The 26,522-nt window shown below is 55.7% G+C and overlaps 2 protein-coding genes across 5 annotated transcripts in view; one reads left to right on the top strand and one right to left on the bottom strand.

Moving 5' to 3' along the window:
* STPG4 (sperm-tail PG-rich repeat containing 4) lies at positions 1 to 25,714 on the top strand. 2 transcript variants are annotated; one of them, XM_029072153.2, is made up of 6 exons: positions 1 to 89; positions 1,290 to 1,355; positions 2,932 to 2,986; positions 11,993 to 12,097; positions 14,508 to 14,625; positions 25,132 to 25,714. In XM_029072153.2, the coding sequence occupies exons 2-5, from the start codon at positions 1,315 to 1,317 to the stop codon at positions 14,622 to 14,624; spliced, it is 318 nt and encodes a 105-aa protein (XP_028927986.1). In that variant the 5' UTR covers positions 1 to 89; positions 1,290 to 1,314; the 3' UTR covers position 14,625; positions 25,132 to 25,714. The 2 variants fall into 2 exon arrangements, with proteins under 2 accessions (XP_028927986.1, XP_028927985.1); XM_029072152.1 differs by lacking the exon at positions 25,132 to 25,714 and adding an exon at positions 17,510 to 17,851.
* TTC7A (tetratricopeptide repeat domain 7A) overlaps positions 21,928 to 26,522 on the bottom strand; it is a 32,743-nt gene continuing 28,148 nt past the window's right edge. For all 3 annotated transcript variants that reach the window (XM_029072148.1, XM_029072147.1, XM_029072149.2), the window contains 5 exons: positions 25,388 to 25,504; positions 24,819 to 24,916; positions 24,452 to 24,586; positions 23,769 to 23,971; positions 21,928 to 22,203 (listed from right to left, as the gene is read on the bottom strand). In XM_029072148.1, the coding sequence (XP_028927981.1) occupies positions 21,982 to 22,203; positions 23,769 to 23,971; positions 24,452 to 24,586; positions 24,819 to 24,916; positions 25,388 to 25,504 (775 nt within the window). In that variant the 3' untranslated portion in view covers positions 21,928 to 21,981. The remainder of the gene's footprint in view (positions 22,204 to 23,768; positions 23,972 to 24,451; positions 24,587 to 24,818; positions 24,917 to 25,387; positions 25,505 to 26,522) is intronic.

Raw genomic sequence — 26,522 nt, forward strand, 5'->3', positions numbered from 1 at the left:
TCTTGGAACTGCTAAGCAAGCAGAAGGCAACTTACTCATTCAAGAACACCCCAAGGAAGAGCTCACAAACACTGACTTACAAAGACAAGGTATGCGCATATACTTATTTTTCAGCGTCTCCCGCTAAAATCCGCCAAGGTGAATTGGCTGGCTGGCCACAAACGTTTCAGCAACTGACGCCGTCCGGCCCCCGGCTATCACTCGACCAGGGTCGGCCTGACTCAGTGGATCTGGAGGGTGACGGTTCCTCGGCGCCCGGCTTTCAGGAGGGATGTGGCTCCCGCCACGGAGACCCTGCCGCCGACACCCCGCGGTTTCCCGTGTCCCAACCTCGGAGCTGTCAGCCGAGCGCCTCGGCCGATCGATCCACCGATCAGCCCATTCTGCGCTGTCAGGAATGGTTCCTGAGATCCCCAGAATGTAAAACTTTCAGGGCCCCCCGAGGGGGGAGAAACAAAACGAAACAGAGACTGGTTCAGCCATGGCAATCAATAGTATTTATTGAGTGCCTGTCATGTGCAGAGCACTGTCGTAAGCAGTTCGGGGAGCATGATAGAGCTAGGAGATCCAATCCCCATCTTTGAGGAGCTTAGAGTCTAGCGGGAATTACAGATCATTGACATTAATTTCATCTCAGAGTACTTAAGGCAGGTGGAGTACGAATACAATGAGCCACTCTTGCCCTTGGATCTGTGATCTTTGGACGTTTGCGATTGCCCCCCCCCCCCACAAGTGCCTAGTACAGTGCTCTGCACACAGTAAGCACTCAATAAATATCCTTGATTGATTATGCGCTTATTATCTGTCCAGCACCATACTGAGCACTGAGGTAGATACCAGATTATCAGATCGGATAGAGTCTTTGTCCCAGTCTAAGCGGTAAGGTGAGCGGGTATTGAATCCCCATTGTTCAGATGAAGAAACGGAGGGACGGTGAAGTTAAGTGAACTTGGCCAAGGTCCCAGCAGGAGCCAGTATTAAGTACCCAGCGTCCTCTGACTCCCAGGCCCACGTTTCTTCGCACTAAAGGTATGCAGCTTTAAGCTTAGGACGTCGATCAACGATCGATCGTAAGTATCGAGTGCTTTACTATATGTGGAGCACTGTACTAAACGCTTGGAAAGTGGCAATACAACCGAGTTGGTAGACACATTCCCTGCCTAAGAGCTCACAGCTCAGAGCTGGGGGGACAGTGGTGGAAGTCGGAGGCAAGAAGCGTAGATCAAGGATCTAAGACTTAGACCTGTATCGTTTTTTTCCCCACTGGTCCTGTGGTCTGCTCTTATTAGGACATAGACCTCTCACCAACACAATATGACCTCTTTCCTGCTCCAGTTCCAACATACCCCGTCTCGGTAAATCAGCTTTTCTATGCTTCTTTTACTTATAGCCTTGAAAATACACTGGTCTTTTTCATTCAGGTCGAAATTTATTGAGCGCTTACTGTGTGCGAAGCACTGGTACTAACCCTTAGCACTGTACTCTAGATTTATAGATTATACAGTATTTAAATATATATATATATGTAAAATAGATTTAGCAGTGGTGAGTCTCAGTCTTTTTTGAGGCACCCACTGGGGAAAGGCTCTGTGCTAAACTCTTGGGAGAGTACAGGCAGAAGCGCACGATGCGTGCTCCACCCACAAGAAATTTGCAAGTCTAAAAGGGGGAGACAGACAGAAAGGTATTGAACAGGTAGTGGAATCTGAATAAATAATAGAATGTACATATCAATCCAGTCGTATTTATTGAGCACCTGCTGTACGCCAGAGCACTGTAACTATGCCCTTGGGCGAGTACAAGACAACAGTTGGTTGACAACAGTCCCTCGCCTCCAATAAGACTTACAGAGGGAGATACAGACATCTATCTCACTGCCGACTTTTCTCCCACATCCTTCTCCTGTCCTGGAACGCGCACTCCTTTCTTCGTATCCGACAGACCAATGACTCTCCCCATCCTTCAAAGCCTCATTGGAGGCCCATCTCCTCCAAGAGGCCCTTCCCTGATTAAGCCCTCCTTTCTTTCCTCTCTTTTTACATCCTCTATTCTTTGAACACTCACTTGTAAATTATGTTCACTTCTGCTTTCCCCCTTAGATTGTTAGCTCCTCGTGGGCCAGGACAGTTGGTACGATGCTCGTATAGTAGGTGCTCAATAAATACTGTCAATTCATTGATTGAGGTGGCTACTGGATTACTATAACTTGGATCATCATCCATCTCCATGTATTAGGGACTCACCGTTTTTTTTTTTTTATGTTCTTGTTAAATACTTACTATGTGGCAGGAAACTGTTACTAAGCGCCAAAGTAGATACAAGCTATAAGGTTGTACACGGTCCAAGTCCCATATAGGGTTCACTGTCTTAGAGAAGCAGACTGGCTCAGTGGAAAGAGCACAGGCTTGGGAGTCAGAGGCCATGGGTTCGAATCCCCATATCTGCCACACTTGTCAGCTTGTGAGTGTGGGCGAGTCACTTAACTTCTCTGTGCCTCAGTTACCTTATCTGTAAAATGGGGATGAAGACTGTGAGGCCTCACAGGGGACAACCTGATTCCCCTGTATCTACCCCAGTGCTTAGAACAGTGCTCTGCACATTAGTAAGCGCTTAACAAATACCAACATTATTATTATTCTTGAATCCCCATATTTACAGATGAGATAAAATGAGGTTCCAGAGAGTATAAGTGACTTGCCCAAGGTCACCCAACAGACGAGTGGCAGGGTCAGAATTAGAACCCACGTCTTCTGACTCCCAGGCTCAAGCTGTTTCCACTGGGACCGTGCTGCTCCCAATTCTAAGAGAGGTGACTTTTGACACTAATATCCAATCAAAATCTATTTCATGTCCTTTGGGCCCTGAGTGGCTAATGACATTTGACGGGTAAGAAAAAATATGATTAAGTATGCCTTGCTTTCTTTAATACAGGCACTATATGTTTCGTTCTGCAGTTCAAAGGTTCCCAACAATTCATTTCACTCCGGTAAGTATGTTTTAGCAATTACCCAACCTGCGATTAGAGGAGTGGTGTTTGCTTTGAAGAAAGTAAACAGTTTTCTCCTAGATTAAAAAAAGGTATTTTTATACCCAGTTTAGCCGACAGGGCAATAATGGCAACTCCACTTGATGGAGAGCTTGGATTTTAGGAATCTCAAAAGCCAAATGAGGTAAATTATAGCCGAAAACAGCAGAGGTGGTTCCACAGCCAGGATATTAAAGAGTAAAGGGGTGAGAAAAAAAGAGAAAAAAAGTCTACTTTTTGGCCTCTCTAATATACCAATGACAGGGAGAGGCGGCTAGAATCAATAAAACTGACGGATGCCCATCAGAACCAGTGGTTGCCATCCTTTTAATGGTATTTTTAAGTGCTTACTTCTGTGCCAAGGACTGGTACTAAGCCCTGGAGTAGATACAAGATGATCAGGTTGGATTCAGTCCCTGTCCCAGATTGGGGCTCAAAGTCTTAATCCCCATTTTACACATGAGGGAACTGAGGCCCAGAGAAGGGAAGTGACTTGCCCAACGGTGACCCAGCAGACACATGGCGAAGCCGGGATTAGAACCCAGGGTCCTTCTGACTCCTAGGCCCGGTTGTCCCTCCAGTAGGGATGGCGCGGGACTGAGTTGGACTCAAAATTGCCTCCTCCCACTCCTTACATTCACCACCCCCGCCGACAGGGCCAACCTGGACCTCTGCCATTTTTCTGCATCGATGGATATTGATGATTGAAGTAGATTTGTTCGAGCGGCTTACTTACTGTGTGCCAGGCACATTCTAAGTTCGGGGTAGATACAAGGTAATCGGTTGGACACAGTCCCTGGCCCTCGACATGTGGGCTCACCAGTCTAAATCCCCATTTTAGTCAGTTGTCAGTCAGTCAGTCGTATTTATTGAGCCCCTACTGTGTGCAGAGCACTGTACTAAGCACTTGGGAGAATACAACAAAACAATATAACAGACACATTCCCTGCCCAGAGTGAGCTTATGGTCTAGAGGAGGAGGGAACTGAGGCCCAGGGAAGTGAAGACGGATGGCTTGGAATGGTTAACCGGACCTGGGCAACAATCGTCTTCTGCCCCATCCCCGTCAGAACCGGACGGGTTAGGGCCCGGAGTCACTCTAAACCGTAAGCTCGTTGTGGTCAGGGAATGCGTCTGTTTATTCTCCTGTTGTCCTCTCCCAAGTGCTCAGTACTGTGCTCTGTACAGAGCGAGCGCTCGATAAATACGATCAAATGAATGAATAAACTCCTGGTCACATTTTTGACCAGGATGAATGCTGGTGCCAAGTTCTTCTTCATCTAATATTGGAAAATGACAAGGCCGGGACAGCTCAAAGGAGCCCCATCGCCTAAATATTTACCAGCTGCCCCTGGGTGGTTGAGCAGCCGTGAACTGGCAGCCAGCTGCCTTTCGTTACCGGGCCGGATTAATTCCATTCTCCATGAAAGCTTCTAGGGTGGCACCAGACGGCAATCCTCAGTGACTCGTCCGAACCTCGGACCTGTTTAGGGAGGAATTCTTCCTTTGTCGGGGCCGTTGAGTCAATAGCGCAGGTGGAGGAGGTGATTTAGTTATGAGTCAACAGTAAGATTGGAAACTCCAGGCCGCCCCTCCCCTCTGAAGGAGCAAACACCCAGGTGCCGGAGGGGGGAAAGCGGTGCGGCCAGATAAAGCTAGGAAACATGAGTGAAGAGAGAGGATGTGGGGTTAGAAAAGCCGAGTGAGGCTTCAGGAAGGAATGGGGGTCTAGAAGAGGCAGGTGGGAAAAGCCAGGACAAAAAGAGGAGACGAGAGAAGACAGTGAGGCTCGAAGAGCTCGGCGAGTCCTGCGCTTGGAAGGCGAAAAGTGAAAACGGAGAGCTGCTTCTGTGCACGGCTGCTGGGTACACACCAAGGATGTGGACTCCTTACCAGGTCGTTTAGGGTCCAGCTGTGGGGTTGGTATAGTTTTAGTAGTAATAATAATAATCATAATGGTATTTGTTAACCTAGTAAGCTTAACCATGATTACTGTAATTCTTACCCATTATTATATGCATTAATACACAGAAGACCATTTAAAATACAAAATCCAACAAGTTTGGTGTTATAGGGAATAATAATGATAATTATGGTATTTGTTAAGTGCTTACTACGTGCCAGGCACTGTATGAGCCTTCTAAAATTTATGGAGGTCATGAGCAGCCACTGCTTAAATCTCCACGATTGGGAGCCCATTTAATAATGATAACTGTGTTATCCTGGTTGCCCCGCCATCATTGAATCAAGCAGAAACGCCTTCGCATCGGCTGTTTAGCACCCTTCCCTCCTACATTACCTCGCTGATCTCCGAGTCCAAGCCAACCCAGTGTCCTGTAACACCAACCTCCTCACTTGATCTCATCTATCCTGTCACCGACCTCTTTCCCGTGTCCTACCTTGGTGTGAAACTCCCTCCCGCCTCATATCTGATAACCCACTACTCTTTCCACCTTCAAAATCCTCCTAAAAGCACATCTCCTCCAAGAGACCTTCCCTGACCAAGCCCTTGTTTTCCCTATCCTCTGAGTTACCAGTGCATTTGGCTATGTATCCCTTAAGTACCCACCCCAGACCCCCAGCCCCTATGTATATATCTTTGCATTCTACTATTTTCCCATCTGTAATTTATTTAAATGTCTGTCACTGTAGATTGTAAGCTTCTTGTAGGAAGGGATTGTATCTTCTCTATTATAGTGTACTTTCCCAAGACGGGGAGACAGACATGAATATAAATCAATAAATGACAGGGACATAAGTGCTGTAGGCTGGGAGGGAGGGGATGAATAAGGGAGCCAGTCGGGGCGACGCCAAAGGGATTGGGAGAAGAGGAAAGGAGGGTTTAGTCGGGAAAAGCCTCTTATCATGCCTTCGATAAGGCTTTGAAGCGAGGGAGAGCGATGGTCTGTGAGACGTGAAGAGGAGAGGCGTTCCAGGCCAGAGGCGGGGCGTGGACGAGAGGTTGGTGGCCAGATAGACGAGATGGAGACCCGGTGAGAAGTCTGGCATTAGGGGAGCCAAGCGTGCGGGCTGGGTTGGAGTAGGAAAGTAACAAGTCCACCAGGCCCATGACCCAAGCCCGACCTTCCTTCCTTCATTGTCATATTTACTGAGTGCTTATTGTCTGCAGAGCTCTATACTAAGCACTTAATAATAATAATTATCCTTATTATAGTATTTGTTAAATGCTATGTGCCAGGCAACTGTACTGAGCACTGGGGGTGGATACCAGCAAATCAGGTTGGACACAGTCCCTGTCCCACATAGGGCTCACAGTCTCGATCCCCATTTGACAGATGAGGTAACTGAGGCGCAGGGAAGTGAAGTGACTTAGCCAAAGCCACACAGCAGACAAGTGGCAGAGCCGGGATTAGAACCCATGACCTTCTGACTCCCAGGCCCGGGCTCTCTCCACTAACTTACTACTACACCACATTCTATACACTGACCCTGTTTCATTCTTCTCCAGCTCTTCCGCAGAACCCGCTGCTCCTCGGAGGGCGGGGAGAGCCTCATCTGTAAGATAATCTTCTCCCACTTGCTTCTCAGGCCCGCTACCTTGTGTCGTGCTTGGAACACAGTTTCCTCCCCTTACCTCTCCAGGAGGGTGGCTGTCCATATCCCGACCTTATCACGGTGTCATTCCCCGGGCGGTTGTTCCTGGCTAGAGCGAGGACCCTCCCGACGTGGGTGTGCGGCTTAGCGACGATCGCACTGAGCGTTTGCGTGCATATGCGCGTGGTGCGAGGTGTCCTCCTGGCTCAGAGATCAACATCAGTCGCGTGTGCAAGCCAGCCCGGCCAGCGTGTCTGTGTTCGTGTGTGCGTGCAAGGTGTCCTTCCGGCTGAGTGGTCAGTGTCAGTCGTGTGCGCGGGCCGGCTCAGCGACGACCCGCCCGGCAGCGATCGATGTTGGCGTGGAGCGTGCAGGCCGACCGCCCGGCTCAGGGATCGTCCTGCCGACAGCGCGAGTGTCCACGGGGGCCGAGAAGTCGGAAGTGGGATCGGTAGAGCGGAGGCCTGGGAGTCCGAACGTCATGAGTTCTGATCCTGGCTCTGCCGCTTGTCTGCTGGGTGGCCTTGGACGAGTCACTTCACTTCTCTCTGCCTCGGTTACATCATCTGTCAAATGGGGATTAAGACTGTGAGCCCCAGGCGGGACAGGGACTGCGTCCAACCCAATTTTCTTGTATCCACTTCAGGGCTTAGTACAGTGCCTGGCACACAGTAAGCGCTTAACAAAAACCCCAATTAATTAATTAGTCCCTTCCACGCTGTACACGTGCCAAAGATGCTCCTTGCCACCCTGCCGTAGCTGCTACCTGCCGCTCTTGGTGCCGATCAGACACAGGCTTCCCAGAGTTTGGAAAGAGCCGGCCCCTTCCCAGTTGCCGCCCGCCGGTCCGGTCCGTTGGCGCCGTGTCTTCTCGGGGCGCGACGCCTGGCTGACGTTTTGCAGCTTCCTCTCCGGCCTCTTGTTTGGAGCCTCTTCTGTAGTTCAGCCTTCCCTCCCACGCTGGGTCAGGAGGCGGTGGGCTTCATGATGAACCTAGAGGCCTCACTGCCCCCAATCCCACCTGGCTCATCAACAGCTTCCAAGAAGAATGCACATACAAACACACATACTCACACATACACTCTCTCTCTGTCCTTCTCATGCTCTCTCGTTTTCTCCAGCTGCCCCGGGCACCCACCCATCTGCTCTGTCCATTTGGTCCTCTCCCACGCTAGAACCGCCCTGTGAGTCAGTGTCCCACAGGGCCCACTGGCCTCTCCGATGGCGAGGCCTAAGCCGGAGCTGCATCTAGAAGGGATTCAGTCCTCCGGGCTGCAGCTGACTCGGCCGCAGGGCCTCCCTGGGGTCTCTCTGGGAAGCGGTCCACGGCCCTGCAGGCAGAAGGACGGAGACGGGGGCATTTTTGGCCCCCACTCGGCTCCCACCCTAGGACGCGGTGGGAGTCCCTCTCCCCTGCCCCCTCCCCTTCCCCAACTGCAGACTTGCCAGCCCCACTGTTCCTCAGACCAGAGGAGGGGACGGAGTCACGCCTGCTCCTAGAAAACCGACCCCTAAATTGCAGACGGGGCTACCCGAGGAAGCGCAACTCGGACCTGGGCCCCGGACCCCCAGGCCGGGCGGAGCGGCTCCGGTGCCGTGGGCTTCCCGGATCGATCCGGTCAGATCCTTCGGGGAAACAAAGTGCCCAAAGAGCAGGCGTGACTCTGGACGAGGCGCCGAGAATCGGAGTCTACTTGGGGAGAATTGGATGCCCCCTCCCCTTACTATGATGTACTACTCAGATGTCCGCCGATGCTTCAAACTTGACCCGTCCAAGCAGAACTCTTTATCTTCCCACCCAAACCCTGTCCTCCCTCACTGTAGACAGCACCACCATCCTCCCTATTTCACAAGCCCTTAACTTTGGTGTTATCCTCGCCTCATCTCTCTCATTCGGCTGACGTGTTCAATGTCACCAAATCCCGTCGGTGGAACCTTCACGACATTGCTAAAATCTGCCCTTTTCTTTCCATCCAAACTGCCACTGCGCCAATCCAAGCCCTTATCCTTTCCCGCCTTGATTACTGCATCGTCCTCCTTGCAGACCTCCCTGCCTCCTTGTCTCTCCCACTCCGTGTTTATACTTCATTAATGCTGCCCGGATCATTTTTCCTACAGAACGATTCAGACCACGTTTCCCCACTCCTCAAGAATCTCCAGTAGAATTGTCCATTCACCTCTGCGTCGAACAGAAGTTCCGCACCATCAACTCTAAAGCACTCCATCAGCTAGCGCCACACCCCCCTTCTAGAGAAGCAGCGTGGCTCAATGGAAAGAGCCCTGGCTTGGGAGTCAGAGGTCAAGGGTTCAAATCCCGGCTCCGCCGCTTGTCAACTGTGTGACTTTGGGCCAGTCACTTCACTTCTCTGGGCCTCAGTTCCCTCAACTGTAATTAAGACTGTGAGCCCCATGTGGGACAACCTGATCACGTGGTATCCTCCCCAGCACTTAGAACAGTGCTTTGCACCTAGTAAGCGCTTAACAAATGTCATCATTATTATTACCTTACCTCGCTGCTCTCCTGCTACAACCCAGCCCTCACACTTTGCTCCTCTAATGCCAACCTACTCACCGTATCTCCATCTTATCTATCTCGACACCGAACCCTCACCCATGCCCTCTCTCTTTCACATCTGACAGATGACCACTCTCCCATATTTAAAGCCTTATTTTATTATCTTTTATGGCATCTGTTAAGCATTTACTATGTGCCGGGCACTGTACTATGCACTGGGTTGGACACAGTCCCTGTCCCATTTAGGACTGAGTCTTAGTCCCCATTTCGAAGACAAGGAAATGGAGGCCCGGAGAAGTGAAGTGACTTGTCCAAGGTCACACGGCAGATAAGGGGCATAGCCAGAATTAGAAACAGATCCTGCTGACTCCCAGGCCCCTGCTCAGGTAGAATTTCACAGAGGGAATAATGCCCCGCCGACACCTGAAGCTGAACATGTCCGAGGCTGAATTTCTCATCTTCCCTCCTTCTGCCGGTCCTTCTCCTTTTCCTGCCTGCGTCTACAACGCTGCCGTCCCTCATTAGTACTGTTATTAATCAATAGTATTTACTGAGCACTTACTGAGTGCAGAGTGCCGTTCTAAGCACTTATGTCCACAACCAGAAGGACACTCTAAACCTCCCTCTAAGCTCTATTTCTACCTTTGAGCTTTTTATGGGTGTGGAACGTGTCTTCCAACTCTGTTGTATTGTACTCTCCCAAGCACAGGAAGTGCTCAATACATACCACTGATTGATTGATTGATCTTTGCCACTCAGTGCTATTTTCTCCAGCAGCGAAATTGTCCAATCTCCCAGAGCCCCACTGGAAAGGGATAATAATAATAATGTTGGTATTTGTTAAGCACTTACTATGTGCGAAGCACTCTTCTAAGTGCTGGGGTAGACACAGGGTAATCAAGTTGTCCCACGTGGGGCTCACAGTCTTAATCCCCATTTTACAGATGAGGTAACTGAGGCACCGAGAAGTCAAGTGACTTGTCCAAAGTCACACAGCTGACGAGTGGCCGAGCCGGGATTCGAACCCATGACCTCTGACTCCCAAGCCCATGCTCTTTCCACTGAGCCACGCTGCTCTTTTCACAGAGCCTCTGTCCCCGGTAAATGGGTTGACCATTATCAAGGCAGCATCCCCAGATGGGGCTTTTCGCCACTTTTGTGGGAGCTGAGATTTGACAAAGCGAACTTTCAAGTCCCTCTCGAGCTTTGCGTCTCTGAAAAGGAAACGGACCTGAACTCGGTGGTGCTGGAGACGAGAAGCAGAGATAAGAAGCAGCGTGGCTTAGTGGATAGAGCTTGGGCCTGCCAGTCAGAAGGACCTGGGTTCTAATCTCCAGACTATACCTCCCTTTTCCTCAGCTCCCCCTCCCCTCCCCATCACCCCGGCTCGCTCCCTTTGCTCTACCCTCGCCCCCCGGCCCACAGCACTTGTGCATATATGTACATAACTATAATTCTATTTATATTAATGCCTGTTTGTTTTGGTGTGTATATATATCTATAATTCTATTTATTTATACTGATGCTATTGATGCCTGTTTACTTGATTTGATGCCTGTCTCTCCCCTTCTGGACTGTGAGCCTGTTGTGGGTGGATATTGTCTCTTTTTATTGCTGAATTGTACTTTCCCAGCTCTTAGTGCTCTGCACACAGTAAGCGCTCAGGAAATGATTGATTGAACGAATGACTGAATGACTGACTGAATGAATAATCCCAGCTCCCCCACATTTCTGTTCTGTGAACCTTGAGCAAGTCACTTCACTTCTCTGGGCCTCAGTTCCCTCATCTGTAAAATGGGGATTAAGAGTGTGAGCCCCATGTGGGACAGGGACTGTGTCCAAACTGATTAACTTGTATCTACTCCAGTGCTTAGAACAGTGATTGTCACATAGCACTTAACAAGTACCATAATCATTTATGTTGTGCTAAATCCACAGATTCAGGGGATCCTTTCTCCACCCATGGGATTCGGCCTCAGATTCCGCTGAAATCAAACAGGGAGACTTTCCTTTGTTCGGTTAGTCTGGGAAACTCTGCAAGTCCAGTAGGATATAATTATAAACAGTTAAAAATACCAAAAGAAAAACAACCGGCAAGTTCTTAAACAAGGGCCTCTGCCATCAAAATGTAAAAATTGTCCTGGCAGGGCAGGCAGAAATCTCAAGGAAGAAGCCGGTGCCAGATGGAAATGGGGCGAAAGAAGTTAGCTTCACATTCTGGGTTGTCGGATTTGACAGGAGAATTTGCGAACACATAGTTATTATCGCATCCTCCTGGATCTTAGTGTTTACGAGTGGAAGTGGGATTGGAATTAATTACCAGCTACTGAATTCCCTGGGTCCAAACTGCCTCCAAAGGAAAGCAGAATTGAGAAAATATGGTCACTGAGGAAGTTCAGGGAGGGGACTCCAGTGAAGTCAAGTTTGTTAAGCTGGAGGGAGACTCTGGATCGCAGGTGTCGGCAAGAGTGGGCTGGGCGGGTTTGTAAAAAGGTTGCGTAGGGGTGGGGAGGAAGCAGGGTGATAGCATGCCCTCCTCACCCCGACCCCCTGCTCCTGACCCAGCTCCCCTGGGGAATGTGGAGAAGAGAAGCAGTGTGACCTAGTGGATAGAGTACTGGCCTGAGAGTCACAAAGACCTGGGTTCTAATCCCGGCTCCACCGCTTCTCTCTGTGTGACCTTGGACAGGTCACTTCACTTCCCTGTGCCTCAGTTACCTCATCTGCAAAATGGGGATTAAGACTGTGAGCCCCATATAGGACAGGGGCTGCATCCAACCCAATTTGCTGGTATCCACCCCAGCGCTTAGTATAGCGCCTGGCATATAGGAAATGTTTAACAAGTACCATTATTATTATTATTCCCTGTCTCTGGGAAATGTCCGTTTTTTCTTCCAGAGAGAAGGCCCAGGACCAGGCTACTACAACTTGAAGGAGGAGAAGTGCCAACCCCTGACATCCTGCTTCCAGTCCAAAGTGCCCAGATTCCTTCCTATATGTTCTGTGAGTGCCGCCGAACCCGGAGAGGGGACCTGGACCATTCCCGATCCGCCAGACTGGACGGGGGGGCCCGGGAAGCGTGGGCCTCCCGGAAGCAGCAGGGAAGCCACAGGAAGCTGTTGTCTGATGAGGGTTAGAGGCAGACTGGCTGGTTTCTGCATCTGCGCATCCCGAGAGCCTGCTGGGTGCAGGGGAACGTCCGGGCTGCCCAAATTCTCTCCTGCACCTCTGAGGAGCAGCGTGGCCTAGCGGATAGAGCCCGGGCCTGGGAGTCATAAGGACCTGGATTCTAATCCCGCCTCTGCCATGTGTCTGTCGTGTGACCTCGAGCAAGTCACTTCACTCTTCGGGACCTCAGTCCCCTCATCTGGAAAATGGGGATTAATAAAAAATAATAATCACGGCATTTGTTGAGCGGTTACTATGTGCCAGGCAGTGTACTAAGGGCTGGGATAGATGCAAGCAAATCGGGTGGAACTCACAATCGCAATCCCCATTTTACAGGTGAGGTCACTGGGGCCCAGAGAAGTAAAGTGACTTGTCGAAGGTCTCACAGCAGATGAGTGGCGGAGCCGGGATTAGAACTCATGACCTTCTGACCCTCAGGCCTTGGCTCTCTCCTCTACGCCATGCATTAAGACTATGAGCCCCATTTGGGACAGGAACTGTGGTCAACCTGATTAACTGGTATCTCTCCCAGGGCTTAGAACAGTGCTAGGCAAATAATAACTGCTTAACAAGTACCGTCATTATAATTATTATGACTCGGTCCCTGCCTGCTTTGCTGCAGCTCCCTGTTCCAGGCAGGGACGTGAAGAGCAGCGGCTGTATTTCCCTGGCCCGCAGACATACGCGGTCCCATCCCCGGAACTGTTTGTCCTCGGCCTGGCGGGACTAATGCAGGGTTCACGGCCCCGGCGGGAGCCGATCCAACCCCGTCGCCGGCCCCGCTGTCATCCCTGACTTAATAATAATAACTATTGTGGCATTATAACAGTGCCAGACGATGTACTAAGCGCTAGGGTGGATACAGGCAAATTGGGTTGGACGCAGTCTCTGTCCCCCGTGGGGCTCCCGGTCTCAATCTCATTTTACAGATGTGGTCACTGAGGCCCAGAGAAGTGAAGTGACTTGCCCAAGGTCAAACAGCAGAGAAGTGGCGGAGCCGGGATTAGAACCCGCATCCTCCTGACATCCGGGCCCGGGGTCTATTCACGAGGCCATGCTGACCTCGATGACCCTCCTTCCCTCACCCCCCACCATTCATTCATTCAATCGTATTTATTGAGCGCTACTATGTGCAGAGCACTGTACTAAGTGCTTGGAATGGGCAATTCAGCAACAGATAGAGTCAGTCCCTGCCCAACAACGGGTTCACAGTCTAAACGGGGGAGACGGACAACAAAACAAAACAAGTAGGCATAGGCTCAGACACCACCGACCTCGTCTTTGAACCCACTGGACCTCCCGGGACGGCTCCAAGCGGAAGGGCTTCTGCCTCGGTAGCCCTCCCGGCTCCAAATTTGGAAGGAAGGGAGGGCGGGAGAGAGGGAGGGAAGAAGGGAAGACTCTTGCTTGTTAGCTCTCTGTCGTACCCGTGCCCTGGAACGCCACGCCGCTTTTACGGAGTAATTACAGACAACTGTAAGCTAACGTTGGGAACCCGACAGAGTCGCCGTATCGTAACCCCGGGCTACCCCGCTCTCAGGCTGCAGTCACTTCTTGAAGGAAAAGCCACACTCTAAATAACCACGATAATTGGGACCAATTTTCTTTATTGTTGAAATAAGGGACGGGAACCATAATTATACGGTGGCTAATCAGAGCTGGGGAGGCGCAGAGACAAGGCCGAGAAAAGAAAAGCCGCTTGGGAAAAGTGGAGCTGCCTAATGGGAAGATCCCGGGCCTGGGAACTCAGCCCGGCTCTGCCGCTCACTCGCTGTATGACCTTGGGCAGGAGAGGCCATATACGAGGGCCTCGTCCCCAGTCAAGGGCCTCGTTGGAGCTGGGGATGGTGAGAACGGGCATGGGGCCGGGAGGGACACCAGTCGGGGTGGGGGCTTAAGGGGCTGGTGAGGGAGCGGTATCCTGAAATCCCTCTCCCCTTTCCCCTCCCTCAATGGCGGGGTCCCTGCCCCTTCGTCCCCAGTGTGACCCAGCAGGGACTCGGAAGGACAGGGCCCCCAGAGCCCCACACCAGGAAACAAGACGGCCTTCTGGCCTGGAAGCCTCGCAGCGGGTGTGGATTGTGGCCATTCCCCTGCCTCCGTCCCCGCCGCGAGTCGGTGCAGCGGACACCCCAGCCTGACCGTCCCACAGGCGTTGGCCGTGACTGTCCAGCGAGAGGGGCTGGGGAAGGGGGTACTTTTGGGGGAGACCTCGGGGCGCTGACCGTATCCCTCTGACTTGCAGAAAACCCCGGGGCCGGGCACCTACTCCCCCACCAGACAAATGCCCAAGCAGCCTCGGACCATCGCCAAGATGGGGCGGGAGCACAACATTTTCTTCAACAACACCTTTGACTTTTAAGGTAAGGGTGCTGAGCCGGAGATGGGGCAAACCCGCCATCCATGGGGCCGAGGGAAAACGAGGCCCCACGCCTCCGCCGCAGCACGGAATCCGCTGCCTCTTCTTGGTGAGGGGCTTCCATCTGTGCGGGTGCCAACCCCTCCCAGATCCCCTAGTCTTGGCCCCGTTGGTCCAGAATTGGGCTCTCTTCCCTGCGCTTCCTTCATGACAGCTGCCTGGCTAGAATGGTCCCTGAACTTCCTAATCTCTTTTTCTTTTTGTACTTGTTAAGCACTTGCTATGCACCAAGCACTTACTATGAACCAAGCTGGGGTAGATACAAAGTAATCAAGTCGGACACAGTCATTCATTCAATAGTATTTATTGAGTGCTTACTATGTGCAGAGCACTGTACTAAGCGCTTGGAATGAACAAGTCGGCAACGGATAGAGACGGTCCCTGCCGTTTGACGGGCTCACGGTCTAATCGGGGGAGACGGACGGACGAGAACGATGGCGATAAATAGAGTCGAGGGGAAGAACATCTCGTAAAAACCGATGGCGACTAAATAGAATCGAGGCGATGTACATTTCATTAGCAAAATAAATAGGGTGATGAAAATATATACAGTTGAGCGGACGAGTACGGTGCCGAGGGGATGGGAAGGGAGAGGGGGAGGAGCAGAGGGAGATGGGGGGAAAAGAGGGTTAAGCTGCGGAGTGAAGGGGGGGCGGTAGAGGGAGTAGAGGGAGAAGGGGGAGCTCAGTGTGGGAAGGCCTCTTGGAGGAGGTGAGTTTTAAGTAGGGTTTTGAAGAGGGGAAGAGAACTAGCTTGCCGGAGGTGAGGAGGGAGGGCATTCCGGGACCGCGGGAGGACATGGCCTGGGGGTCGACGGCGGGATAGGCGAGACGGAGGGACGGCAGAGGAGTGGAGCGTGCGGGGTGGGCGGTAGAAAGAGAGAAGGGAGGAGAGGTAGGAAGGGGCAAGGTGACGGAGAGCCTCGGAGCCTAGAGTGAGGAGTTTTTGTTTGGAGCGGAGGTCGATAGGCAACCACTGGAGGTGTTCAAGAAGGGGAATGACATGCCCAGAGCGCCTCTGCAGGAAGATGAGCCGGGCAGCGGAGTGAAGAATAGACCGGAGCGGGGCGAGAGAGGAGGAAGGGAGATCGGAGAGAAGGCCGACACGGTAGTCTAGCCGGGATATAACAAGAGCCTGAAGCAGTAAGGTAGCCATTTAGGTGGAGAGGAAAGGGCGCTGTCCCACGTGGGGCTCACGGTCTTAATCCGCATTTTACGAATGAGGGAACTGAGGCACAGAGAAGTGAAGTGACTTGCCCAAAGTCACCGAGCAGACATGGGGCGAAGCTGGGATGAGAACCCAGGCTCTCTGACTCCCAGGCCCGGCTTCTTTCCACTAGGCCACGCTGCTTCCCTATCCCTAGGGAGATGTCTAGTCCTGGCTGTGCCCCTTGTCGGCTGTGTGACCGTGGGCAAGTCACTTCACTTCTCTGTGCCTCAGTGACCTCAGCTGCAAAATGGGGATTGAGACTGGGAGCCCCACAGGGGACAGGGACTGCATCCAACTCGAGTTGCTTGTATCCATCCCAGCACATAGTCCAGGGCGTAATAAGCGCTTAACAAATACTGTAATTATTATTATTATTATGTCTCTGGGGTTTCGGGCTCTGAATTCATAATCCGGTGGAACTGTTTGACCTGCAAAGCCCCTCAAGGACCAGTTACCACCCCCCTCGGTTGCGGGCACCACGGCTCCGCCGGGTCACTGACATGAGAAGGATGCAGTTCTCACCTCCCAGTGGGCACCAGACGGGGCTGGCAGTGCAGACTCGTGGAGGGAGGAGAAAAGGAGTTGGGAGGGCAGATCCAAGGAGTGTGCCCGAGACCCCAGAGATATAGCGCTGTCTGGCCGCCTCCGACCCCTCTCGGAGCCGGGAAGGCCCGGAGGCTGGAGCTGTATTGGGCATTGGGCAGACCGGGAAGGCTGGGCGAGGATCCGCAGGGATCCCTGGACTGTTCGGGGCTCCGCCAGCAAAAGCTGCGTGGCCTAGTGGCTAGAACCCGGGCCTGGGAGTCGGAAGGACCTGGGTTCTTCTCCCGGCTCTGCCACTCGTCTGCAGTGTGACCTCGGACAAGTCACTTGTCTGCAGCGTGGCTCAGTGGTAAGAGCACGGGCTTGGGAGTCAGAGGTCGAGGGTTCTAATCCCAGCTCTGCCGTTTATCAGTTGTGTGACTTTGGGCAAATCACTTAACTTCTCTGTGCCTCAGTTACCTCATCTGTAAAATGGGGATTAAGACTGTGAGCCCCACAACCTGATTACCTTGAATCCCCCCAGTGCTTAGCATAGTGCTTTGCACATAGTAAGCCCTTAACAAACACCAGCGTTATTATTATTATTCCCTGAGCCTCAGTTTCCTCATCTGTAAAATGGAATAATGAGGACTGTGAGCTCGTCGTGGTACATGGACTGTGTCCAACCTGATTACTTTGTATCCACCCCACTGCTTAGAACAGTGCCTGGCACATAGTAAGTGCTTAACAAATACCATAAAAAAGAAAAATAAAGTTGAGGTGGCAAGTGGCTTTCCTTATTCTCGAGTGGGGAATGAGGTGTGACCTCCACAAATCCAGGCTTTGTACTTCAGCATTTGAACAGCAATTCCGTGGACTAGGTGCTGGGATTGGGATCACCTGGGGTAGAGGGGGTTAAAGGGGGGGAAGAGAGTCTCTTGGAAAAACCTTTGTCCTGACCAGGTGCCTTGGATTGGACAGATTATTCCTTGTGCCTCTAATGGCCTCTTGTTTGCCAGCCATGCTCTCGCGATACCCCCAGCTTGCGGTCAGCTGTGACTCCTAATTCCCCTTCCAATTCTTTTTTCCCCATGGAGTTCCGAGCCTTTAGTTTCCAGGCCCTCCCTCCCACCCGGGACGGTTAAGATAAACCCGAATTCTGCCAGCTTGCCAGCCGCCCCACCCAACCAGGGCTCTCCCACCAGCCGGACGTCCTGTGACCTCCCCTGCCCTGCAGGGAGAAACTGCTTCTTCAAACCAGATCGAGGGATACGCAGACGCCAAGGGAAAGGGGCGAGCGCCGGCCTTCCCCTGCCAGGCCAACTCGGCCTCCCGAATACCGGACCCCTCCAAGTGATCGAGGTGATGACGCGGTCTCCTTGTCGCCCTCTTTGCCGTTTCTCGGTCGCCCCAACATAAAGCGAAGCTCCTCGGCCGCACCCCGTCTCCGTTTATAGGGCCGGAGACCAAAATTCCGAGCCGGCGTGTGCCGGGAGGGCTTGGGCCTGGTCTCTGTTTGGCTAGCGATGCGTCTCCTCGCCGTCTGGGATCTTAGAGGGACGCCTGGGTCCTCCAATTCGGTGCTCCCCAAGATGGCAGGGAAGGAGCTGTTGAGTTGGGGGGAGGCCCCCGGGTCCAGTTGAGACCGCCGAGCTGGGGAGAGATCACGATGGGAAGCAGCGTGGACCAGTGGCTAGACCCCGAGCCTGGGAGTCAGAAGGACCTGGGTTCTGATCCTGGATCAGCCACTTGTCTGCTGTGTATGACCTTGGGTTGCTTCACTTTTCTGGGCCTCAGTGACCTCATCTGTAAGATGGGGATGAAGACCGTGAGCCCCATGTGAGACAGGGACTGTGTCCAATCTGAGTAGCTTGTTTGCACCCCGGCATTTAAAAGCAGTGCCTGCCACATTGTAAGCGCTTAATCAATGCCACAGAAAAGAAGGAGGAAGTTGAACTTTAAGGCCGGATTCAGAGGGCAGAAACCTGAAAGGGGAGGTGGAAGATGTCATCAGACCCTGTGGTCTCCCCACTCTGACCAGCTGGTGGGCAGGGGGCAGTTAACAAATACCATAATTATTATTGTTATTGTCAGCCAGGTGACCTTGGGCAAGTCAATTCCCTTCTCTGCACCTCAGTGACCTCAACTGTAAAAATGGGGTTTAAAAAATGGGAGCCCCATGTGGGACAATCTGCTTACCCTTATCTCCCCTAGTGCTTAGAACAGTGCTTGCTCTGCACATAGTAAGCGCTTAACAAATACCATAATTATTATTATTATTTTTAGAGGGCGGCCCTCCGCGGGACCCACACCCTGATCACCTCACCCCAGGCCCTCTCCCCTGTATGCCACCGCTCTCGCTTCGACAAGATGCATCTGAAGGTTGCTCTCTGCGTTCCAGAGCCTCTCCGCTCTGCACGCTGGAAACCCTAGGCGCTTCGTAAATATGCATGAAGCCCCGGGCCAATTTATCCGAGCGATGAAATGCAACCAGAGAGAGCACCCTCATGAATAAAGAAAAGCCCTGAAAACTGAGCCGGTCCTGGGTGCCCTGGCTATCCCCCCCCCCCCCCCCGGCTCTGGTTCCCTATGCTACCCAGGGTCACCCCAGGGCAGCTCCTAATGGGACCCTCAGTGCTCTCCCAAGCGTTTAGTACAGGGCTCTGCACACGGTAAATACGATTGAATGAACGAATGACGGGAACGATGTCCAGGCGGTCTGAACCAGGCAGGGTCTCACACAGACAGGGGTCCCGGGGTTCACAGGCCCCGTCTGGCTCTGGATCCACCTTTTGGCCAAGCCCTTCATAGTTTGCTTTGCTAAGAGAGGGGGAGCGAGCCACCCGTTGGTCACTTGCTTCCCCTCCAACACCACTGGGCCCTTGGATGGCCAAGGCTGGCTAGTGTTAACGTTTGCTCCTTTTAGGGCTCCGGTCTCGGACTCTCTATTGTTCCCTTTCTTCCTCCCTCCAGTCGAGGGGGCACCTGACTGAGGGGGAGAGAAGGCTGGGGCCGGCGTCTCTCTGTGGTCCGTGGCTCTCCGAGGAGGCCATCTCATGGCTAAGTGGACTGTTGGAGGAAAGGAGATGCGTCTTTGAGCAGGGTTGACAGCTACCCGGGAGACCCCCAGACCCGCCGATGCCCCAAGGCAGGGTCCTCGAAGCCAGGGGAAAAGCTGAGGGATGGCTAGGCACTGCCACGGCGAATGCCAGATTGGGGCTGGTTCGGAAATGAGGCAGGGGAATCGTCAGCTGTAGTTGGGAGTCTGGGGTGGGCAGAGCCCTGATTCGGGCCCCTGGCGTGCACAGAGCATTTGGGAGCATTAAAATAAAAAGTACGAGGTATACGGTTTCTGCCTAAATACAGAGATCCAAATGGTAACAGCTCAAGTCAGCAACCAGCAAAACGAGCGATGTATACATAAGGGTTGGCGGTGACTGAGGTGATCAGCTGATGAGAGGCGGGCCTCAATCAGGGAAGGCGTCCTGAGGGGGTCGTTGGGCAGTTTTGCTCTGGTCAGGGAGCTTCCGGGCTAAGGAGGAGGCCGGTGGACACTGGAGAACCCCAGGTTTTCAGGACAAAAGCCTCCAACTCCCCCATCCTCCTCTTTCCAACTAATGGTTACTTTGTGGGGAGTGAAAAGCCTTCCAACAGCAGGAGAGAACAGAGAGGTCGTGCAGGGAATGTGCCTGTTACACTGTTGTGTCGTATTCTCCCGGGGGCTTAATACGGTGCTCTGTACACAGTAAGCGCTCAATAAATACCGTCGATTGATTGAAAGGCCGCAGCTGAGATGGGGCCTCACTTCAGATCACAGTGCTGGGGGCAACAGGAGTGTGGCGAGGCCAGAGGCAGGGAAGGCCAGCATGGAGGTTGATGTAATTGCCCAGTTGGCAGATGAGAGTTCAGGCCGGGAAGACAGGTGTCCCAAGGACGGGGAGGACAAGGGGGGATCCAGGCACGGAGGTGGAGACCTGACTGAATGTGGTGGGAAGTCGAAACTGCCTCTGGAGTTGGGGGCTTCTGGGGCTGGTGGGAAAGGCTACAGTGTGTGTTGGGGGGGGGGGTATTTAAAGGAGATGGGATGATTCAAAAACATCTCCAAGAAAGGGGGCTCCCCTGGAGAGGGAGGGACATGTGGTTCTATAGGACTTTCTGCCATCCAGGTTCCTTCAATGGCATCACTGAAGGGGCTGGGGTGGGCAGCGCCTGAGGATGGCAGCCAAGGTCAGCAGCCAGCCTGGAGCACTACAGTGAATAATAATAATTATGTATTAAGTGCTTACTATGTACCAGGCACTGTATTAAGTGCTGGGTGGACACAAGCAAATCGGGTTGGACACAGTCAAGTATTTGATCCCACTCTGGAGGGGGGAGAGGTAAGAATTCCATTCATTTCCTTGTCAGATAACTCCCTGACTGGTGGAAAGGGGAGGAAATGGGAGGGAGAGGAGGAGGGAGAGAGGAAGGGAAGAAAGGTCGGAGATAGGGGACTCGGTCCAGGGAGCAGAATCTCACTGCCCCAAGTTTGGGGCTCTGCCCACCTGCCCTGGGGAATCGGGACGTCCCTCCTCCCCCCACCGCCCCCAGAAAAACACAGCTGAGACAGGCACTCGCCAAAGATTCGAACTAAGAGAAGGCGACTCCAGTGGCCGGGGACTTTATTCTCCCTGGGAGAAAGCTGGCCGGTCACCTCCCAGCCTGGCCGTCCCGAGGACGGACGCGGACACCCACGTGCCCGGATATCTGCCATCTGAGTCGGCCTCTCCACCGCGGGGACCCCGGGCACGGCAAACGCCCCGTCTTCTTCTCCGCCAGCGTTGCAGAAGCCGTGGGGTGGCCGGCCCGGGCCTGAGAAAGGCCAGACCCTCCCGCAGTGACATCCTGAGTCCCCGTCCCTCTCGGGAGGGCTGGCCACAGCTCCCGACTTGGATGGTCGGACGGACAGCCATCCAGACGCCCCGCCCGGGACCAACTGGCAAAGTAGGGGCCGGGGACCAGTCTCTCGGGCGAGTCAGGAAGGGGGGCGTCACAGCCGCATCGGGCAAGCACCGAGGGAGCCTTTGCGGTGACTTGACTGGTGGCCACTTCCACAAAGGAAAATGGCTCTCCAACACAACAGTGAGCTCCAATGGCAGGAATCGGGGGCAGGGGGCTTTCGGCACTGGGTGGATAGTGTGTGTGTATATGTCTGTGCGTGCCCTGGGTACAATCCCCACCCCCCCCACCCCACCCACCCCATCCCCAAATTGTATCAATATATACAAACCCAGAACCTAGCCTGTTTCCCAACCCCCAGAGAACTCGGCCCGTGCCCGCCGTGACCCCCCCAAACCACGGCCTGGTGCCCCCCAAACCCGGCCTGGTGTCATCCCCCCCGACCCTGCTGCACGACGGAAGCCAGGCCTTTCCCTCCAACGGTCCCCGCGGGGCCGCAGGCCTCCGCTCCTGTGGCCAAGCTTTCCGGCCGGGCGATCCCGGGGCGGGGGCAGACAAGAGGCGGAGGAGGCGGGGGTCGCAGGGAGCGCGGGGCTGTGTTTCCGAAGCGGTGGGGGAGGACGGGGTGCGGTCAGAGCTCGCGGGGGATGGTGGTGAAGGGGACGACGGGGCTGCTGGCCTCGAGGTCCAGGGCGGTGAGGAAGCACTCGGCGGCCGCCTGGCTGTGGCCCTGGCCCTGCAGCACCTGGCCCAGGCTGTTCCACGCCTCGTGGCTGGTGCTGCACACCCGGGTGGCGTCGCGCAGCACCTTCTGCGCCAGGCACTGCCGGCCCAGCCTGCTCAGGATCAGCCCCTGCGGAAGAGGGAGAGCAAGGGGTGAGTGCGGGGCGGGCACAGGGTGGGCGCCTCCCTTCTGCAGCCTCCGCACCGTGGCCGGGAGGAGCACAGTCGCCGGGTGGAGGGAATGCAGCTGCCCACTTGGGATACACCCACGCTGCGACCGGTGAGGGAACGGGGCCGGTCACCACAACCATCTTGATGCTTTGGGGGGGGGGGGGGGCGTTCCCCAGCTCTGGAATGGATGAACAGTTCCTCCTCCTCCTCCAGGAGGAAGGTTGCGGCCCAGTCGGCCTGTTCCCTTGGGGCTGGTGGCGGAGGCGGGGAGATGTGGCTCTGACTTCCGGGGAGATGGACTTGCCCCGGCCTGACCTGGCTCCCGCGGCTCTGGGGCTCCCGGGTTCCGGGCTGGAATCGGCCACTGGGTCCCGGCCCCGGCCGTGCCGCGGTGGACCTGGGATGGTGGGGTCCGGAGGGGCTGACCGGGCAAGGGAAGAACGCCACCTGCCCTCTCCTCCTTGGGCGGTCGGACAAGAGCACGGAGCCCGGCCCTGGGCGGTCCCGGACACCCAGAAGGAAAGAGGAAGTCTCCCGCCAGGGGCTCGGAAACAGGAGGCGGAGGGTCCCCGAAGGCCCCGCGTTTGCCAAAACAAGCTCCCGTTGCCAAAGAAACGCAGTCGGCGCCCAGCCCCCGCCCCCACACTCCCGGCCCCAGCCGCGCAGGAGATGGCAGCCCCCACCGTTGGAACGGAGGGCCCGGGGATTGTGGAGGGAATTGGCCAGGAATTCCGGAGCGGCAGTCGGCGGCGAGGAGGAAGCGGGGCCACCGGGCTTTCCCGGAACCGCTCCCTCGGCCCTGGAGGCCCGCGTCCTCCCTGCCCTCCGTCTCCCTCCGCCGGGAGCCGTAGCCCCACCGTCCTGGGCCCGGAGGGGCCGTTCGTTCCTCCTCCTTCCAAGGAGGCTCCGGACCACCCCGCCACTCGGTGCGGGCCCAGCGGCCTGGAGTCCCCACGCGGGTGCAGCTCTCCGGGGAGGTGCAGGCAGGGTTCAACCGGGAGCTTGCCCGGCCTCGCCCATTCCCAAGAAGAGACTCGGGGGCTCTGGGTTCCAAACCTGACACCATCACTATCCCTTACTAGCGCCAAGTCACGTCCCCAGGGGCGGATTATTATTCTCATAATAATAATGATGGTATTTAAGTGCTTACTGCATGCCAAGTACTGTTCCAAGTGCTGGGGTAGATTCAAGCTAATCAGGCTGAACCCAGTCCCTGTCCCACATGGGGCTCGGCTACTTAATCCCCATTTCATAGATGAGGGAAGTGAGGCCTAGAGAAGTGCAGTGACTTGCCCAAGGTCACACAGACATGTGGCAGAGGACTCAGCCCCTCCTGACTCCCAGGCCCGCTAAGCCACGCCGCTTTCCCTCCGCTCGGCTCCTCACGGCCCGGCCCCCGAGGGGGACGGGGAGACAGAAGGCTGGAAGTGCTGACCTCTCCAGGGCCCCTTCACCTGGCCCTCCCCCGGATCATTCCCACCAACGGCCGGTTTTCGGCGCGGGGACGAGGGGGTGGAGGCTCACCAGGCTGGACATGATCTCTTGGCCGTCCGGGTTGATGGTGAGCGCCTCGTCGTACAGCTGTTTGGCCTCTTCCAGGCGGCCCCTCATCTCGGCCAGCTTCCCGCGCGTGTGCAGGACGGTGTGCGACGTGGGGAAGAGGCTGGACGCCTCCTGGACGCAGGAGGCGGCTTCCTTGAGGTGCCGCTGGGCCATGAACAGCTCCGCTGCGAAGCAGCCGGGCCGCCGTCAGGCCGGGCCGAGGGGACCCGGTCCCCTCCGCGGGACCTTCCCGGACGGACACCCCCGCCCCACCCCGTGCCGGCCCAGCGGGCGCCCAGCTCCGCGACCCCTCGGGTGGGCTCTGGGAACGGGTAGGGTGGGCTAGCGGGGCTTGGGGTCCAAGGAGTCAGGTGAGTCCTGGCTTTGCCCCCCTCTGTCACTCCCCCGACCCCCAGGGGAGACGGAGGGAGAAGAGGGGAGAGGAGGAGACCTGTCTCCCTTCAGACCGGCAGCCCCTGGAGGGCAGGGACTGGGTCTCCTCTCCCCGCTTGCCCCCACCCCGGCTCCGCCGAGGGGGCAGACACCACCACCGCTCGCTCCGACCCCACAGGCGGGGGGCGGAGGTTGCACGGAGCAGACCCGGGAGGGGAAGGTGGCGGTGGGGGCCCTGCCCACCCCTAGCCCCCGGGATCGCTGCGCCTCACCGGCCTGGAGCCAGATCCGCTCCAGCGTGGTCCACAACTGCACGGGCCCCTGCTTCAGCGTGGAGTTGCGCATGGTCACCTCAGACATGGCCTGCTCCAGCCGGGACGCGGCGATGGACGATGCCCGCTGGGAGCCTGCGAGGCGACGGGGGAGGGCGCGGGCCCCGGGCTACGGTGAGGAGGGGCCCACCCTATCTGGCGGGGATCCAGGGCACGGGTCGGGGCTCCAGGGGCAGGGGCCACATCCCAGATGCCCCCAGTCCTCCCCAGGCCCAGAGAGACGAGTCCCAGGTGGAGGCTGTTGCCCTCGGCCAGGGTTGGGGCAGGGGGTGGGGGCGGGGAGGGGGGCCGGCGCGCCTGCCCTCACCAGAGTCGGTGTCGTGGGCATCGGGGAGGGTCAGGTGCAGCCCGCTGGGCTTCCTCACCAGCGGGCCCTCCGCCACGCTGCTCTCCTTCTCCGAGTCGCTGCGAGACGACGGAAAGGGGGCGGAGGGGAGGGAGACACGACGGCGAAGTGACGACGGGTCGGGGATAAACCTCCCCCCGCCTTATTTCTCCCACAGCAACCAGGATCAAACCTTCCCGCTGCCTTATTTCCCCCAGGGCAACTGCGAGCTCCCTCCTGCCTCATTGCTTCCATGGTAACCAGGGTCAATGTTCTCCACCGTTCTTTCTCCCAGGACGACCGCCGCTAAACCTCCCTGCTGACATTTCTTTCACGGAAACCGCAGTCAAACCTCCCCGCCGCCTCGTCTCTCCCTCGGCGACCGCGGCCAGAGAGTCCACGGCCTTCATCCTCTCACCCCGCCACAAAGGGACGAGGGGGTGGAGCCTTGGGGACGGGCCCCCGGTAAGCGGCGGGTGGGTCGGTGGAGTCGGGGTCCTGGCATCAGCCCCGGTGTCCCGCCCCCACCTCAGCGGCCCCGCCCCACCTACCCGAGCTGGGAGACTCCATGCAGGGCCTGCCAGGTGCGCAGCAGGTGACGGCAGGTGACGAGGGCTTCTTCCGGGCCGCAGACCACCTGCTCCAGCTTCACCTTGGTGAACAGCAGGCTGCGGGCCGGGCACAGAAACGGCACGTGGCTCCGCCCGCCTCCCGCCCCGGCAAGACCACCTCGCGCCCGCTCGAGCCACCTCCGCCCGCGCGACAGAGTCACGGACCGCCGAGCCGGACTCGGGGAGGCTCTGGCCCGTGCTCGGTCTGGGCCCTGACTCCGCCCGGGACTCGGGTGGGTCTGGGTTAATAATAATAATTAATAATCACGGTATCTGTTAAGCGCTTACTATGTGCCAGGCACCCTTCTACGTGCTGGGGTGGATACAGGGTCATCGGGTTGTCCCTTGTGGGGCTCACAGTCTTCTTCCCCATTTTACAGTTGCGATAACTGAGGCACGGAGAAGTGAACCGAATCGCCCAAGGTCACACGGCAGACAAATGGAGCTGGGATTAGAACCCACATCCTCTGACTCCCAGGTCCGTGCTCTCGCCACCGGGCCACGCTCCCCTGGAGAGGCGTCTGCACCGTCTCCTCTGGGCACCCTCCTCGGACTCCCCGCCCCCTCCGGCCACCCTCCTCGGGCTCCCTGCCTCAGGGCTGCGGGGGCTCTGTGGTTTCTTGGCGACCCGTCACCAGCGGGAAACTTTGTTTGGTTTCCATAGCGACCCCCCCCCCCCCCAGCCAAACGGCCTCGAGTAAAGCCCGTGGAATCTGTTACCTAAAACCGCCCCGGCTCAGCTGTGCTCGGCCACCCGCGGCCCACGCGGCCACATGGCCCGCACGCCCACGGGGCCGCTTCAGCTGCACTCCTCTCCAACCCTCCCCCCACTGTGCCCCTAAAGTCCGGGGGGGGGGGGGCAGGCGGGAAGAAGGGTGAGGAGGAGGAGGATGGGAGGAAGAGGAGGGCAGCAGGGGGCCCCGGCCTTGTGCCGGGGAGCGGTCCCCAAGGTCGGAACGCGGCGCACGCCAAGGCCGATTCCGAAGGAGCTCTGCTTGTACCTCTACCGGAGGTGGGCGGGGGAAGGACGTTGGCCTTTATCAGTCCTTTCCGGAACCGGGGCTTCAAGGACTGC

The sequence above is a fragment of the Ornithorhynchus anatinus genome, chromosome 9, assembly GCF_004115215.2.
Source record: "Ornithorhynchus anatinus isolate Pmale09 chromosome 9, mOrnAna1.pri.v4, whole genome shotgun sequence".
Taxonomy (NCBI): Eukaryota; Metazoa; Chordata; class Mammalia; order Monotremata; family Ornithorhynchidae; genus Ornithorhynchus; species Ornithorhynchus anatinus.